This window comes from Dipodomys spectabilis, unplaced genomic scaffold (genome assembly GCF_019054845.1).
Source record: "Dipodomys spectabilis isolate Male_0828 unplaced genomic scaffold, ASM1905484v1 ptg000002l, whole genome shotgun sequence".
NCBI classification, from domain to species: Eukaryota; Metazoa; Chordata; class Mammalia; order Rodentia; family Heteromyidae; genus Dipodomys; species Dipodomys spectabilis.
The window spans coordinates 49,392,310-49,408,706 of record NW_024870679.1 but is presented as its reverse complement, the minus strand read 5'-3'; the positions used below and the strand labels follow the sequence as shown (position 1 = coordinate 49,408,706).

At 48.3% G+C, this 16,397-nt stretch overlaps 1 protein-coding gene across 1 annotated transcript; it reads left to right on the top strand.

The window, feature by feature from the left end:
- The first annotated feature begins 210 nt into the window (after window positions 1-210).
- Window positions 211-15,684, top strand: P3h1 (prolyl 3-hydroxylase 1). Its single transcript, XM_042683636.1, has 15 exons — window positions 211-708; window positions 3,909-4,061; window positions 5,004-5,193; window positions 5,383-5,514; window positions 6,586-6,725; window positions 9,187-9,276; window positions 9,589-9,641; window positions 9,813-9,934; window positions 11,347-11,474; window positions 11,606-11,701; window positions 12,159-12,309; window positions 13,712-13,829; window positions 14,117-14,192; window positions 14,685-14,825; window positions 15,250-15,684. The coding sequence occupies exons 1-15, from the start codon at window positions 244-246 to the stop codon at window positions 15,385-15,387; spliced, it is 2,193 nt and encodes a 730-aa protein (XP_042539570.1). The 5' UTR covers window positions 211-243; the 3' UTR covers window positions 15,388-15,684.
- Window positions 15,685-16,397: the final 713 nt, after the last annotated feature.

The window sequence follows — 16,397 nt, the reverse complement described above, 5'->3', positions numbered from 1 at the left end:
ACAACGACTCTGGGCGGAGCTTCCGTATTCCCTAGCCATTGGATACGGCCTGAGCTCGAAGGCGGGGCTCTAACTGAAGATCGTGGTTCTAATTGGCTAAAAGCAAAAGAGGCGTGCACTAGCCTCAAGCCGGCGGTGAATGGCTTGAAAGGCGGGGCTTCTTTCGGGGGCGGAGCTCCGGTGGGGGTGGGGCTAGGACCTCTCTGGCGAGTGTCCCGGCGCCCCGTTAGGTCCGCTAAGGCGATGGCAGCTCGCGTGTGGAGGTTTTTAGCCGTGATGCTGGCGGTCACCGCCGCCGTCTCCCGGGCCGAGGTGGAGTCTGAGGCGGGATTGGACATGGCGGCTCCTGACTTGCTCTACGCTGATGGGACCGCGGCCTACGCGCGCGGAGACTGGGCTGGGGTGGTCCTGAACATGGAGCGGGCGCTGCGCTCGCGGGCCTCCCTGCGCGCCCTGCGCCTGCGCTGCCGCACCCGGTGTGCAGCCGACCTGCCGTGGGAGCCCGACCCCGGCTCATCCCCGAGCCTAGCGCAGGCGGCGGGCGCCGCTGCCCTGCAAGACCTGGGCTTCTTCGGGGCCCTGCTTCGCCGCGCCGCCTGCCTGCGTCGCTGCCTGGGGCCGCCGGCCGCCCACTCGCTCAGCGAGGAGCTGGAGCTGGAGTTCCACAAGCGGAGCCCCTACAACTATCTGCAGGTCGCCTACTTCAAGGTGCGGACTTGCCTGGGACTCGGGCTCCTTCGGGGACAAGAGTGACCGCAGACACCTGGGGAACTCGGGGGGGGGGGGGGCCTAGGGTCGGGTTGGGAGGCCTGGCCCGGGGGCTCTCCGCGGACCTGGAGAGGGCTGGGGCCTGCCCGCGGCAGATCCGTCCTGTCCGATTCTTTGCTCCTCGACGGATACTAAGCCCGAGGGTCCAGCCTGGGGTTTGAGCTTCTAGGGGGAATGGAAACGGCAGTTTGGGTCTCCCATTTTCAACTGTCCACATGAGAAGCCAGAAGCTTCGTACAGTATCTCCCTTCCGGTTGGCTCTCCGATGATGCTTTTCCTGCTGCCGAATCCAGCAGCGCTCTTTCAGGACGTGGGATTGCCACGTCGCCAGCAGGGGCTGCCTGGCTCCTTCCTGTAGCGGGGGACCCTCTCACTAGTCTGTCAGTTTCCAAAGAAAATAAGGGTTTTCTAGGGATGCCACAGTGTCCTAAGCCCGGGCATACAAATGGTCACGATTGGCAGCATGCATTTCCTTGGCACCGTATTAAACCTTTTGCGTGTATTAAGTCGTTTGCCCTGATCCTCACGCTGTCCTTTCGAGGTAGATGCTATTAGTCCCATTTTATTGAGGAGGGGGGAAAAGGAGCTGTACTGTGTATCTACTATATCCATGGTTTAACAGATCTAAAGACACTTACAGACTCTTAGGGACCTCCGATTTTCATATCTACATGGGCATCTGTTGTGCAATTAGTTCCCTTCCAGTCCTCCTAAGTTACTGGGAAGAATACTGGGCTTACAAGTCCAAAATAATTGGGATATATCACTTAAATGTACTACTCAAAATGTTTTGACAGTTACTGAAGTCAGTTATTGGACAGGTGATGGAAATGCTTGGTTATTTCTTTGTCTTACTTTGTTGCTAAGAGTCTCTGTAGAAGGAATATGTAGATAGGCTATGAGAGCACCAAGGAGAGAGAAATCTAGCTTTGTCTCAGAAAAATTAGAAGAAGTGAAACTGAGCCTGTCCTCAGTATCGCTAGAAAGAGGATGGATGGCCCTTCCATAAAGAGGGAGAAGTGGAACCCAAGCTTGCTGTATTCAGGAAAAAGTTCTCCTGTGACTGATGTCTGAATGAGTGTGGGGAGTGGCAGCAGCCTTTATAATAATAATTTTAAAAAACTGGAAAAAAAGAAAGTTAATGAGGCCAGGCAGATTCAGAGGAGAATTTTGCAGATAGCTATCATCAAAGTTGGATTTTAGAATACTAATTTTGGAAGTCACAGAAAATCAGTCTTGAAAGGAAAAAGTGGTGGCAACGTAAACAGAAGAATTAGGAGATCCTTTATCTACCATAATCCAGTGGAAGAAGTCACATGCCAGTGTCTTAAATGTAAAGAAAGTCTGAGGGAGGAGAACAGATTAAGAAAGAACCCAGAAGGGCTGCACCACGTGCCAGTGGCTCACGCCTAGAACAAATCCTGAGGATTTGCAATTCAAAGCTAGCCTGGGCAGGAAAGTCCATAAGATTCCTGTCTCCAATTAACACCAGAAAATTGAGGTGGAACTGTGGCTGAAAGTGGTAGAGCACTAGCCTTGAGTCAAAAAGCTCAGAGACCGCCCAGGTCCCAAAAGTCTCACGACTGACAAACCCAAAAAAACTAAGATACAGAGATTTGTCATTATTACATGGAGTCATCTGTTGAGGCCTAACTTCTTTAATATGTGCTTTCTAGTACTGGTAATCAAGCCAAGATACCATGCATTTGAAACTGTGTATTTACCATCTCCAGCTTCATCTGGAGTGCTCTACTGATGACAGATTAGGGAACTGAATTTGGAGTGCAAAGTAACTTGTATAAAGCCCAGCAAGTGAGTCATTAAACCCTAGATTTGTTCCTAGTCTGTCTGATACCTAAGGCAAGTAGATACTCATTTATTTATTTTGGGTTCCAAATATGAACTGTGCTATTTTTATATGCTGGATTCCATTGCTGTGGGCCGCATTGCAGCCTATAGCACAACTTTTCTTTTTTTATATTTTTTATTGTAAAGATACTGTACAGAGGGGTGACCGTTACATGAGTAAGGTAATGAGTACATTTCCTATCAAGCACTGTAAAACAAAGATATATGATAAGGAATTTTAAAGATTTTTTTCTCCTTTTAGCAACATCTGTGGTTTGAGGGAAAATCATATTATGTAAAATAATTAAGGCATATTGTATTACATGCCTGATGTTAGTATATGAGTTATTTATTTCATGTTTGGTGTTGTCTTTAAGAGTAATATAATAACTGAGAACAAAATGTAGTGGTTTGAGGATAAATGATCTTATGAATATGTAAAGAAACAAAGTTTGAACATAATTGAATAGAGACATTATTAGAATTTCTTTGGCAGAATTCTTGATAAGCTTTCTTCTGTGTTTAAGATACAGATTAATCTTTAAGCTATAGGTTAGACATCTAACTTAATAGTTGTACAAGTATAACATATGCATAGTACATATTCAAAAAATTCAAGGAGGATTCTTATGCACAGTTTAATCGTTAGCTGTTCTTTTTGCCCTATTCCTATCTTTGAAGCCTTAGAAGTTTGTGTGTGTGTGTGTGTGTGTGTGTGTGTGTGTGTGTGTGTGTGTGTGTGTGTGTTTTAGCTCAATTACTACATACATTTGAATCTTACAACTCTTATTCAGGCAGTAGTCTTCATAGCACTCCTCCTACAGTGTGCTCTTCGTTTTAAAGTAGAACATTTATACCATTTAAACCATTGTAACTTACGGACTTTGGAAAGCCCTAAACCTGATTTGGGGAACAGCTGTCAATCTGCCCAGATCTTTTTGCTCTCAGTACTCCAGTATGTGTCCCCTGTAATAAGCAATAGATGCATTTTCTAGGGCTGGCAGAGGTTGGGCACATTGGGTGAGTATAAGTTCAAAAAAGGCTCAGGGAGGTTGGGATTTACTGTTAACTATAGACTGCACTGTAAACTTTCAGTTGGGATATAATAGTTAGATGTGGTGGTGAAGACTTGTAATCCCACATTTGAGACACTGAAACAGGAGGATTGTGAGTTCCAGGCCAGTCTAGAGCTAACAAGACAAAGCTGGACACTGATAGGTCACTCCCTCTGGCTGCTTGGGAGGCTGAGAGCAGTTTAGATGTGAAAGTTATATCTTTGTGTTTCACCCTAGATAAATAAGCTGGAGAAAGCTGTAGCAGCAGCACACACCTTCTTCGTGGGTAATCCTGAGCACATGGAGATGCGGCAAAACCTAGACTACTACCAAACTATGTCTGGAGTGAAGGAGGCCGATTTCAAGGACCTTGAGGCCAAACCTCATATGGTGAGGAAGACTTTATCTCTTTTTATCTCCCACCCCCTGCTTCTCTCTCTGTCTCTCTTTATTATTGTTCTTTGGAGGAACAGGACTATGTAGCCCACACTAGCCTTGAACTCATGATCCTCTGACCTTAGCCTCCCCAGTGCTACTGAGATTACACTATGCCCGATCTGACTTTCTCCCTCTCCCTCTTCCTTTCCCTCTCCAGATGCTGATGGGTCATGCCTATAATCTCAGCTACTCAGGAGGCTGAGATCTGAGGATCAGAATTAAAAGCTAACCCAGGCAGGAAAGTCCCTGAGATTCTTATCTCCAATTAGCCACCCAAAAACTTAAATGGAGCTGTGGTTCAAATGGTAGAGTGCTATCCTTAAGGAAAAAAAAACTCAAGGACAGCACCAGGCCCTGAGTTCAAACCCCAGAATCAGCACACACACACACACACACACACACACAAAGTGTGTTAATTTGAAAACTTTAAGCTAAACAGAAAAACTGTAAGAATTATAATAATCTTACCTCTTTCTCCTACATCAAGAGTTAAGTGTCAGGGCTGGGAAGGTGGCTCAGTGGTAGAGCGCTTGCCTTGCATGCTCAAGGCCCTGGGTTCGATTCCTCAGCACCACATAAGCAAAAAAAGAAAAAAGCCGGAAGTGGCGCTGTGGCTCAAGTGGTAGAGCACTAGCCTTGAGCTGAAGAGCTGAGGGATAGTGCCCAGGCCCAGAGTTCAGGCCCCACAACAGGACCCCCCAAAAAAAAAAAAAGAGTTAAGTGTCTGTAAATTTACAAAAGACCTTCATTTTGAAGCAGCCAAGCCACCCAGGTTACTTGTCCCTTTCTATCCATAACTGAAAAGCTGGAATTAAGATCCAGGTGATGGTGGCCAAGGGGAAGGCAGAGGGCTTCCTCTGGGACCTGCTTTTGAGTACTCCTTTCTCCCAGTAGCACGAGTTTCGGCTGGGAGTGCGGTTGTACTCAGAGGAGCAGCCACAGGAGGCTGTGCCCCACCTGGAGGCAGCTCTGCAAGAGTACTTTGTGGCAGATGAGGAATGCCGTGCTCTCTGCGAGGGGCCCTATGACTACGATGGCTACAACTACCTAGACTACAATGCTGACCTCTTCCAGGCCATAACAGGTGCGTGCTGCTTCACCAGGGCTGTGAGGTTCGGTGTCTTGATAACATGGATACAGCATCTGCAGCCTCATTCCTAAACTTCTTATGTCTGGGAGTCTGACCAAAGTAGGATTCTATTTGTCCATCTTAACCAGAATTTGCATCCTGACACTTAACTTCCTAGTTATTCCTGTGATTGGTTCCTTTCAGATCATTATATCCAAGTCCTCAGCTGTAAGCAGAACTGTGTCACGGAGCTGGCTTCCCACCCAAGCCGAGAAAAGCCTTTTGAAGACTTCCTCCCTTCACATTATAATTATCTGCAGTTTGCCTATTATAACAGTAAGGCCTTCTTTTTTTTTTCTTCCCTCCTTTCTTCATTATCATAACTATGAAGCTAGGCCAGGCCTACAGCTATTGTCTTCAACAAGTCTGGTTTCTTCTGATGCTGTGGGAGATACTATGTGATATCTGGGTATTTTGTTACAAGCCTGTGGCCCAGGAAGTCAGTCCAGCAACCAGAAAATGGAACAGGGGATTCTAGGAGTTCTCTCTTGGTCTCTCCATCTTTGTTTCTCACTCCTACTCTCTCCTTCTCTCTTTCTCTTCCCCCTTTTCTCCCTCCCTCCATCTCCTTCTCTCTCTCTCTTCCTCTTCCTTTTCCTCTCCTTCTCATTCTTCTTTTTTTGTCAGTTGTAAGGCTTGAGCTCTGGGCCTGGGCACTGTCCCTCAGCACTTCAGCTCAAGGCTAGTGCTCTACCATTTGAGCCACAGCGCCACTTCCAGTTTTCTTGTGGTTAATTGGAGATAACAGTCTCACAGACTTTCCTGCCCTGGCTGGCTTTGAACTGTGATCCTCAGATCTCAGCCTCCTAAGTAGCTAGTATTACAGGCCTGAGCCACCAGTACCTGGCTTCCTTCTCATTCTTTCTGTCATAGTTTATTTTGCCAGTCCTGGACTTGAATTCAGGGCCTAGGCATGTCCCTGAGCTTTTTTTGCTCAAGGCTAGCACTCTACCACTCTACCACTTGAGCCATAGTGCCACTTCTGGGTTTTTCTTTTTATGTGGTACTGAGGAATTGAACCCAGGGCTTCATGCATGCTAGGCAAGCACTCTACCATTAAGCCACATTCCCAATCCAAGTTGTGAATTTTTAAAGGTGAAGGCATGCAGAAAGTTCCACGTCTTTTTTCTTTCAATAGTACTCAGCCTTGAGGACATAGAATATTTTCAACTCAGTTATGTATTCTGTGTGTATTCTAAACTTCCTTCCCTGAACCAGGATATCAGTTATGTAGCAAAAGCCACTTGACCTGTTGCTGATGGCTCAAAGTCTTATTGAGACCACACACTGAGTAGTTCCTAAGTCTCCTGGATTAGATTCTTTTCAGCCTCTTTCCTTGCTTTGCAGTTGATAATTATACACAAGCTATTGAATGTGCCAAGACCTACCTCCTCTTCTTCCCTAATGACGAAGTAATGAACCAGAATCTGGCCTACTATGCAGCTACACTTGGAGAAGAACAGGCCAACTCCATCAGTCCCCGTGAGGTGAGAGCCTTGTTTCTGTGTGGAATAGCTGTCAGAGGGCAGAAGAGTTGCTGCCAGTGTAGGGTGAGATACATGTCTAGGCTCAGCTTGTCTCCCAGGAGGAAAGAATACATGCTGAGCCTCACAGCAACCTCTGGGCACAGACATGCATCACTGAGCTGGCACAGAAAGAAAAACTGGAGAGCAGACTGCTGTCCCCCTTGGCACCCTCACTTGGACACGATGCCATTTGGCATCATCGCTGCTGCCTTCATCTCGGTCACCTATTTTTTCTCTCGTTTTCTTCCCCGTTGTGCCTTCTCCATCTCACTGTAAAACAAAGAGAATATCTATGTAGTACAGACTTTTACTCTGTGAGGAAAACCAGGCTTCCTCCTTTACCGCTATAGAATCCCAAATGTCCAGTAGCAATAATCCTCTTGCAATTCTCCTGTGTGGAAACCATCTTCTTCATAGTTGTCCTATTTGGCCACTAGATGGTGATCATCTGATTTTAAGAAGGTTTTTTTTTTTTTTTTCCCATTTCTTTGTCTTGCTTGGTTATTGCTTTTTTTTTTTTTTGCGGTTGTAGGGCTTGAATTCAGGGCCTGAGTGCTATCCCTTAGCTGCTTTTGCTCAAGGCTAGCACTTTGCCATTTTGAGCCATAGCTGCACTTCCAGTTTTTTGGTGGTTAATTGGAGATAAGAGTCTCACAGATGCCGGGCGCTGGTGGCTCACGCCTGTAATCCTAGCTACTCAGGAGGCTGAGATCTGAGGATCGCGGTTCAAAGCCAGCCCGGGCAGGAGAGACCATGAGACTCCTATCTCCAATAAACCACCAGAAAACCAGAAGTGGCGCTGTAGCTCAAGTGGTAGAGCGCTCGCCTTGAGCTCAAGAGCTGAGGAACAGCGCCCAGGCCCAGAGTTCAAGCCCCACGGCCGACAAAAAAAAAAAAGAGTCTCACAGATTTTCCTGCCTGGGATGGCTTTGAACCATAATCCTCAGATCTTGATCTCTTGAGTAGCCAGGACTTATGGGCATGTGCCACCAGCACCTAGCTAAGTTCCTTTCTTTTTTTCTTTCTTTCTTTCTTTCTTTCTTTCTTTCTTTCTTTCTTTCTTTCTTTCTTTCTTTCTTTCTTTCTTTTCTTTTCTTTTTTTGCTTGTGTGGTGCTGAGGAATCGAACCCAGGGCCTCATCTGCATGCAAGGCCAAGCACTTTACCACTGAGGCACCTTCCTAGCCCCAAGCTTCTTTAATAGTGGTATTAGTGAGTCTAGGAAAGGGATAGAAAATAACCCATGTGGTCAATCCACTATGTTTAATCAGAACTCTTTCTAGAGAGAAGGTTGAGCCCCTGACCAGGTGAAGCCCTATGCTAGGTGGTCTCAGCTGTCTTCCTGTTTAATCTGCATAGCTGCCCTGTGAGGTGGGCACTCTCCTGCCCACTGTAACAGGTGAGGATGTATAGAGGAAGCAGTTTGTGCAATGGCCTGTGGTTGGTTAGTGGTGGCTCTTTTCCCAATGCTAGCACAGTTGCTGATAGATAGCTGACAGAAACTCATTGTTAGTGAATAAGTGAACAACAGTGGGGTTGGCTTCAGTAGACTGTTGGAGAGGTTTGGAGGATGCCAATAATTTAAACTCCTTAGGGAAAAAACTTCCATCTTCCTCTTGGGTAATCACAGTAGTCTACAGGACTCACCAACTTCTTGAACTGTCTCATCTTTGATTTCACTTGACAATGCCTTTTTCTCTTCCTTCCTTATGCTGCTTGGAACATAGCAGGGCACCTAGGGAAAAATGTGACCCAGAAAGGACTCAGTTTCCCTGCCAGGGTAAGCCTTACCTCTTGAGTACACATGGGAGGGCAGAGTGCCAGGCCTGGCCATTGTGTAGCCGTCCATCCTCTGGGAAGGTTAGAGTCTGCTCAGCCTGAGGGGTGGTAGAATAGGAAGCACATAGACCTGAGGACTCAAGAGACCTGAGTTTGAATGAGATCTCTGCTCCTGTATTTCCTGTGGTGTCACTTTAAACAAGGTACACATCCCTCTGCTCTGTAAAATGAAGATCACAGTGCCAGCCTAGAGCTGACTGAGATTACATACGTACCACAGGAAAGGCCTAGCGCCTAGCTCCCTGCCTGAATGTGACTCCATGGAAGCCAAGGACTCTTCCCATGAGGCACATTGCACATCTCCTGAGGGTTATAATACCTTCTGTTGTACAATGAATGGAAGCTCAATCAAGGGGCCATTTCCCTTCATGGGAAACTTGATATGTCACCCTCAGAAGGCTTGTGCCAGTCAGGAAAAGGCTTTGATACTTGTGACCCAAAGTGGGGAGCAGACATCCCATGCTGGTGAGGAGAGGAGACCCTGATAAACCAAGACAGTGTAGAGTACCTGGGAGGACCACCCAGGACCACCCAGGGCTGACTAACACTGAGTTCTAGAGGATTCCTCCCCATTGTTTCCTCAGAGTGCCCAGGAGTACATACAGCGCAGCCTGCTGGAGAAGGAACTACTTTTCTTCGCTTATGATGTTTTTGGAATTCCCTTTGTGGATCCAGTGAGTCAGGGTGGGACCTGGAGGGGAGGGGAAAAAGAGAAAGAGCTCTCAACAGTGGGGAGTGGTGCCCTGTGCAACTCTGAGGAGAAGACCATTGGCTGAACATGGGATATGTGGACCTCAAAATGAGAGGCAGATGGAGAGGGGCCCTGGGTCCTGAATCTAATGCAACCTTGAGGTTTAGAGAGCTCCCACCCTATCACCTAAGGGGAGGCAGAGAGGGAGGCAGCTTTCTCCTAGAGGCCTCATTTCATGCATTAAGTCCTGGAAGGTTAATGAAGTCACCCTGCTTGTTATCCTGACACACTTCAGGATTCATGGACTCCAGAAGAGGTCATTCCCAAGAGACTGCAAGAAAAACAGAAGTGAGGGCCTTGAAGAAACTGCATGATTGGATCAGTGATGAAGCACTTGAGGCTTCCTGCGCCCAGGCAGATGGGAACTCCTGGGAAGGGGTGGGCAGATGCAGACGGGGCAGTTGGGGTGGGAGTCAGGGTTGGCTTCAGCACTGTCCTCAGAGCTGTATGTGCTCACAGATCGGAACGGGAAACTGCTGTCCGCATCTCCCAGGAGATCGGCAACCTTATGAGGGAGATCGAGACCCTTGTGGAAGAGAAGACCAAGGAGTCATTGGATGTTAGCAGACTGACCCGGGAAGGTGAGAGGATGGAGCTCGGGCACATGTGGTGCTGTGAACCCAGCCAGGCAGATCTCTCCACATTTACCAGTTTACCAGTCACCCTAGCAGTGCATGAAAAGTATGTAGAATTACCTTTGCCTCAGCATCCTCCCACACTCACCAACAGAACTTTTGTCTCGAGAGAACCCTGAGAATGGCCCTTTGGCTAAGAAGTAAAACTCCTGGGTCACAGACTAGTGTGTTCATTTCAGTGAGTTACAGCTGACACAAAACTCGTCCTTCCAAACCCTCTGCACTCCAAACCCTGTGCTCCTGACCTCTACCACTCTCTTGATACCAGGACTCAAAACTCTGATGTCTTCGACTCCTTTGACTCCCTTGTCCAAGCCTCCAGACTAGGGAAGGCCTAGTGTGATAGCTCCACTCTGATCGAGGCCCATCTTCCTAAGCCTGCTTTCACCTGTGTGTTCCATCCTTTCTCTGTATCAAGGAGAGCAGGGCTGCTACTCATTCCCTGAGCCTGCCCTTGGTGCACACATCTTTCTTCCTGCTTGCCCCTCTTCTTAAGAAACTTCCCATTATCTCTTCCCTTGAAAGCACTTTAGATACACTATTAAAAGCTTCCCTTTGATCTTCCTTGATCATCAAGGGGCTTTGCAGTCTGCCTTTTGTTGGGTGTAACATGACTGTGCAGGGAGTGTTAGCCCCTTTCCTTTGGCCTTGGCATGTTGATGGCATTGAATGTATGATGTCAGCACAGAGAGTTACCCTAGCATCTTAGGGAGAAAGGTTGGCCTTTGCCCTACCATGCTTAAATTGACAGTGGCAAATTTAGCTGGATCAGCATGAGAAAGGAATGTGTTCAGCATTCCTTTGCTTTTATGGGCCTTTTACTCACAACTTCTGTCTCTTACAACTACTTCAAGGTGGATTGGGCAGATGGTAAGATCCTTGTTTTACATAAATGGTGATCATGATCAGAGATACCATGCAGCCATTTTTGAGCATTAACTAGCTATAAGCCAAATACTAATCTAAGCTCTTAACTTATTTATTCTTAACATCAAACTTCTAAGGTAGATGCTGTTTAAAAAACACAAAACATCCTAACTAATTAAAAATTAACCTGAGTGGTTAAACAACTTGCTCAAGTCACACAGTTAATAGGTGGAGAAGCCAGGAATCAAATTCAGTTCTTCCTGATTTCTGGAGCATCTATTTTGAGAATGTATATGTGCTCAGTTTGTTAAGGTTCAGGAGCTAGCCCTTTTTGGTGGTGGAGCTAGGACAAAGACTTGAGTCTCATCTTTCAACTCCAAGCTCTATCCTTTGAATCACTCTGCATTTGGAAGTGACTGAGAGATTTCTTTGTTTACCAGGTGAATAGGCAGCTGCTACCAGATTTAACCAGCCCTGCCATTGCTTTTCAGGAGGCCCCCTGCTATATGAAGGCATCAGTCTGACCATGAACTCCAAAGTCTTGAATGGCTCCCAGCGGGTTGTGATGGATGGTTTGATCTCTGAAAATGAGTGTCAAGAGCTGCAGAGACTAACCAATGTAAGGGACCACTGCATCTTCTCCCCAGGGTCTGTCTGACATCTCTGCCTTCCAAGTGCCTGTTAGGTATAGCCTACTTTCTTCTCAGGACTTCAGCTCCTGCGCCTTACGGTTATCTTTGTGCCTCTTAGGCAGCAGCAACTTCAGGAGATGGCTACCGAGGTCAGACCTCCCCACACACCCCCAATGAGAAGTTCTATGGTGTCACCGTCTTCAAAGCCCTCAAGGTAAAATGGATCCTGGGCATTGTGGAGTATGGAGCAGAGGGGAACAGCAGGAAGGGGAAGCTCAAGCTTTAGGGAGGAGCTGGGGACAGTGGTAGAAAAGGGAAAATGCACTTTATTGCTAACATTCTAGCTACAAGGGAGTGCGGGTAAGTTATGCTGAATGAGGTGAACTTCTGAATCCTGATTGTTAGATAGAATTTAATAAAGTGAGGTAAACAGGACAGAGCTGATCCCCAGAGCTGCTGGCATGCTTTCTGAAGAACAACTGAGTCCAGAGAGCCTATGTGTGGTTACTCAGAACAAGGAGTGTGAAGGGGAAGGGAAAGGGTAATGTAGGGATGGCAGAGAGGCAGAGCCTCTCGCAGCAAGGCAGTGGGAGCTGGCAGCATATGGCCTACTGCCACGGTGCCCCTGTCAGAGGTGTTCGGGGCAGTTGACTACCAGCCTCTTGTTGTAGCTGGGACAGGAAGGGAAAGTTCCTCTTCAGAGCGCCCACTTGTACTACAATGTGACTGAGAAGGTGCGGCGCGTCATGGAGTCCTACTTCCGCCTGGACACCCCACTCTACTTCTCCTACTCCCACCTGGTATGCCGCACTGCAATCAGAGGTGAGTATTGCCATCCCTTGAGAGTGCTGTGCCCAGGCAGCCAGCATTGTGCTGGGCACTGAGGATAGGGAGATAAAATAAAGGCCTTCCATCCTAGTTGGTGTACCAGTGCAAACACACCGGTGATATCCAAGTGCAAGTATGACAATAGTGTGGAGGAATTGCAGTCATCCTATCTAGTAGGGGGCAAGAAGGCTTTCAGAGGAGGTGATGGCAGTTTGGGAGATAAATGTGTTTGTGGAATTGAGAGGAAAAATGGTGACCCTGAGGGAACTAAGCAAATTGCCATGTTATAGAGAACTACATTCTGAAGTATGTCTTGTCCTTTCAACTGATTATGATCTACTAGATCATAGATCTATTAGACCATAGATCTAGACCTTAGGTGAATTACTAGAATCTCTCTCATACCCAGTTTGTGGAAGAGCTACTTAAATTGCAAGTCAGAGAACTGTGAGGCTTTTCCTTGTTCCCTGTCACAATCCTCTTGCTTTCCTGAGCAGGGATACAGTATAGCCAGATTGCATAGATCATGCATGGCCCACAGCCAGCCATATTGCCCTCAGTCATGCCATAGCCTTCTGAGGGCCCCTAGCACTAATGTACTCATGGTAGATGATGGGAAGTAGAGTGTTGCTGTCTCCTTTAGGATGTGTGGAGTTCTGGGAAAATCTGGCCACACCCAAAGGAATATGTCAGGCATAAGACTGGGTTCCACCTCAAGGTGGAAGAGCACCAGCATAGCCAGTGACAAACTAGGAAGAGGCATCAGACAGTGAAAGACTTGGCGAGACCTTTTTTGGTGGTGGTGGTGGCGGGGGGGAGGGGGGGGGGCGGGGGCGGGGGGGGGGGGGAGACTTGAACTCTGGGCTTGGGCACTGTCCCTGTGCTCTTCAGCTCAAGGCAAGCACTCTACCGCTTGAGCCACAGTGCCCATGTCCTGTTTTCTAGTAATTTGTTGGAGATAAAGAGTCTCACGGACTTTCCTGCCTGGGCTGGCTTTGAACTGTGATCCTCAGATCTCAGTCTCCTGAGTAGCTAGGATTATAGGCGTGAGCCACCAGTGCCCGACCTTTAACTCCACCTCTGCTGGCATTCTTCACTTCTCTCCTTCATCCTTCCCTTTCCTATAGACCTGCTGGAGATTTGATTCACTCTACCCTGTACCCATCTCTGCCTTTTCCTGCTTCATAAAGTCTAGCCATACTGGAGTTTTGCCAATGAGCCCAAGAGCTACCTTGTTGGAGCCCTGTAGTTGTGTGGACTATACCCTACTCGCTTTGTATCATCCTGACCATTTCATTAGACTCAAATACATTTTGAGAGTCTCCTACACAATACCAGCAGGAAAGTTGCAATGTATCTTGCATGCCTCAGTACTTATGGGTTACCTTGGCCCCAGAGGCACAGGCTGAGAGGAAGGACAATAGCCATCCAGTCCACGTGGACAACTGCATCTTGAATGCTGAGACCCTCGTGTGCATCAAGGAGCCCCCTGCCTATACCTTCCGGGACTACAGGTGAATGCAGTGGCAGGTGTGGCTCAAAGGAGGCCTGTGCTTGCCCTACCCTGCCTCCCCATCCTCAGTACACATGTGCCCATGCAAAGCCTAGACTAGCCCTCCCTAAAGTCTAGTCCCTTTCCTCAGCCCCCAGGTGAAGGGAGGAGTATGAAGGTGTGAGTGGGCTTGGCACTGGGGGCACCCAGAGGAGCATGATCGAGTCTCTAGAGAGAGTCAGGGGGAGCCTACAGGCCATGTTTGCAGCTTAGAAAAATGCCATGTCTCACTGTCTCTGCTTTTCCTAGTGCCATCCTTTACCTGAATGGAGATTTTGATGGAGGAAACTTCTACTTCACTGAACTAGATGCCAAAACTGTGACGGTGAGCATTCTCTGGTGCTCATTCCTTGGGGACAGAAAACTGCTTACTGGAGCTGATGTCTTGATAGTGCTGTACACAGAATGACCCACTGGGCATTCCCTGTGGCCAGTGCTCTGCCCCTAAGCAGGGGCTTTATTTTTATTTTTATTTTTTTGGGGGTCCGATCGTGGGGCCTGAACTCTAGGCCTGGCCGCTGTCCCTCAGCTCTTCAGCTCAAGGCTAGCACTCTACCACTTGAGCCACAGTGCCACTTCCGGCTTTTTTTTTTCTTTTTGCTTATGTGGTGCTGAGGAATCGAACCCAGGACCTCATGCATGCAAGGCAGGCGCTCCACCACTGAGCTACCTTCCCAGCCCCCTAAGCAGGGGCTTTAGATGCTACAGCAGTGGCCTCTGAACAGCCAGGTGAACCTGCCCTCAGTCCCGGCTCTTAGGGATCCCATGGATCTCTGGAGTCTTTCTTCTATGGACCCCTGCTTTCTTTCCACTTTAGGCAGAGGTGCAGCCCCAGTGTGGAAGGGCCGTGGGATTCTCTTCAGGCACTGAAAACCCACACGGAGTGAAGGCTGTCACAAGGGGGCAGCGCTGTGCCATTGCCCTGTGGTTCACACTGGATCCTAGACACAGCGAGCGGGTAAGATGTTTGCCTTCTGGGATCCGTTTCTGGAAGAGTCCTGGTTCACTTCCTCTGTCCCCCAAACCGACTGTCAGCAGCAAAGTCATGAAAGGCACCCTGGGCTATGGAACCCAGCTCTGGCATTGTCACTGGCGTGACAGGCATAGGACATTGCTCACACTGCCTTGTCCTCCTGGACCTTCTTCCTTACCTGTAAACAGGGACAAGATGGAGTGGGAGTCAAGCTGAGAGCAGTGCTGAGCCCTTGGGTCTCCTTGGGCCCCTCCTCATCTGTTTTCATTGGCCTAGGGCCCACTGGGAAGGAGATGGGCTTGAAGTCCTCCCTGGTGGCATCTTCATCCTTCTCTCAGGAAGCAGCAGCTGAGAGAGGGCGTGGCATCTGTCCCAGGCCTCTCTGAGCAAGCACTGTTTACCCTTGCAGGACAGAGTGCAGGCAGACGACCTGGTGAAGATGCTATTCAGCCCAGAAGAGATGGACCTTCCCCAGGAACAGCCCCTCCCCCAGCCTAGTGAAGAGTCTCTCTCAGGCAAAGAATCAAGAGCCAAAGATGAACTATGATAAGCATCCAGGTCACATGTGGATGAGATTAGACCCATGAGGAGGAGCTCTGTCTTATACTCTGGACTGGCCAGCCTCTTAGGGCTGTGGATCCAAGGGGACCCTGCCCAGCCTTTTGAATGGTGCTACTGCTGCTCTTGAGTGGACATGGCAGGACACTGCTCTTCTTTGGGTTTGACTGAAAGCTCAGGACCCAGGCCCAGAGCCACCCTGGGGCCTACACAGCAGCTGCATGACAGCAGCCCAGTATTTAAGTGTCTATGTAGACAACCAAAGAATAAATGATTTGTGGGTTTCCTCTGGTGTGTTCAGAGAGTGGAAATGTGTCCATTTGGGCCCAGAGGCCCTGCTTGGCAAAAATGACTCTGGGCAGGGTGCAGTAGCCAGAGCAGCTAGAGAAGGCCTGCTTCAGTACCCAATGGGGCCACATCCTGAGCAGCCTTAGGCCAAACACTGAACCCAGGTGCCTTGTGGTTGTCTTCTATATGGAGGATCATAGTCTTCACCATGCCTATCCTCTGGACAGCTGTGTGGCACAGATGGAGTATCAGGTGTAAACCATAAAGCTCTGGGTGAATGGCTATTACTCTTAATCTTCTTCTGGCAAGAATGGCCATCAGCAGTGCTCTGGCACATTTCCCCTTTGGTAGCCACATGCTTCCTGCTCTGTCTGCTGTCCTCAGCTGTACCTCAGGGCCTCTGTGTCCATAACGATCCCTGTAAGAGACAGAGATCGTGGAGCTAGAGTTCAGCTCCCCTGGCCACATCCCTGGCACCAAGCCCAACACCTTCACTGTGCTTGAGATGTCACGGGGCACACAGTATAGGAACCAGGATGCAAGTAATTATTTAGTCAACCAATATTTATTTATTCAGCACCTAAATGTCTGCTGCTGAGAACAGAGAAGGGAACAAAACAATCCCTCGTCCTCATACACGTATTTTATACACAGGTTTTGTGTGTGTGTGTGTGTGTGTGTGCGCACGCGTGCACATGCACGCACGCATGC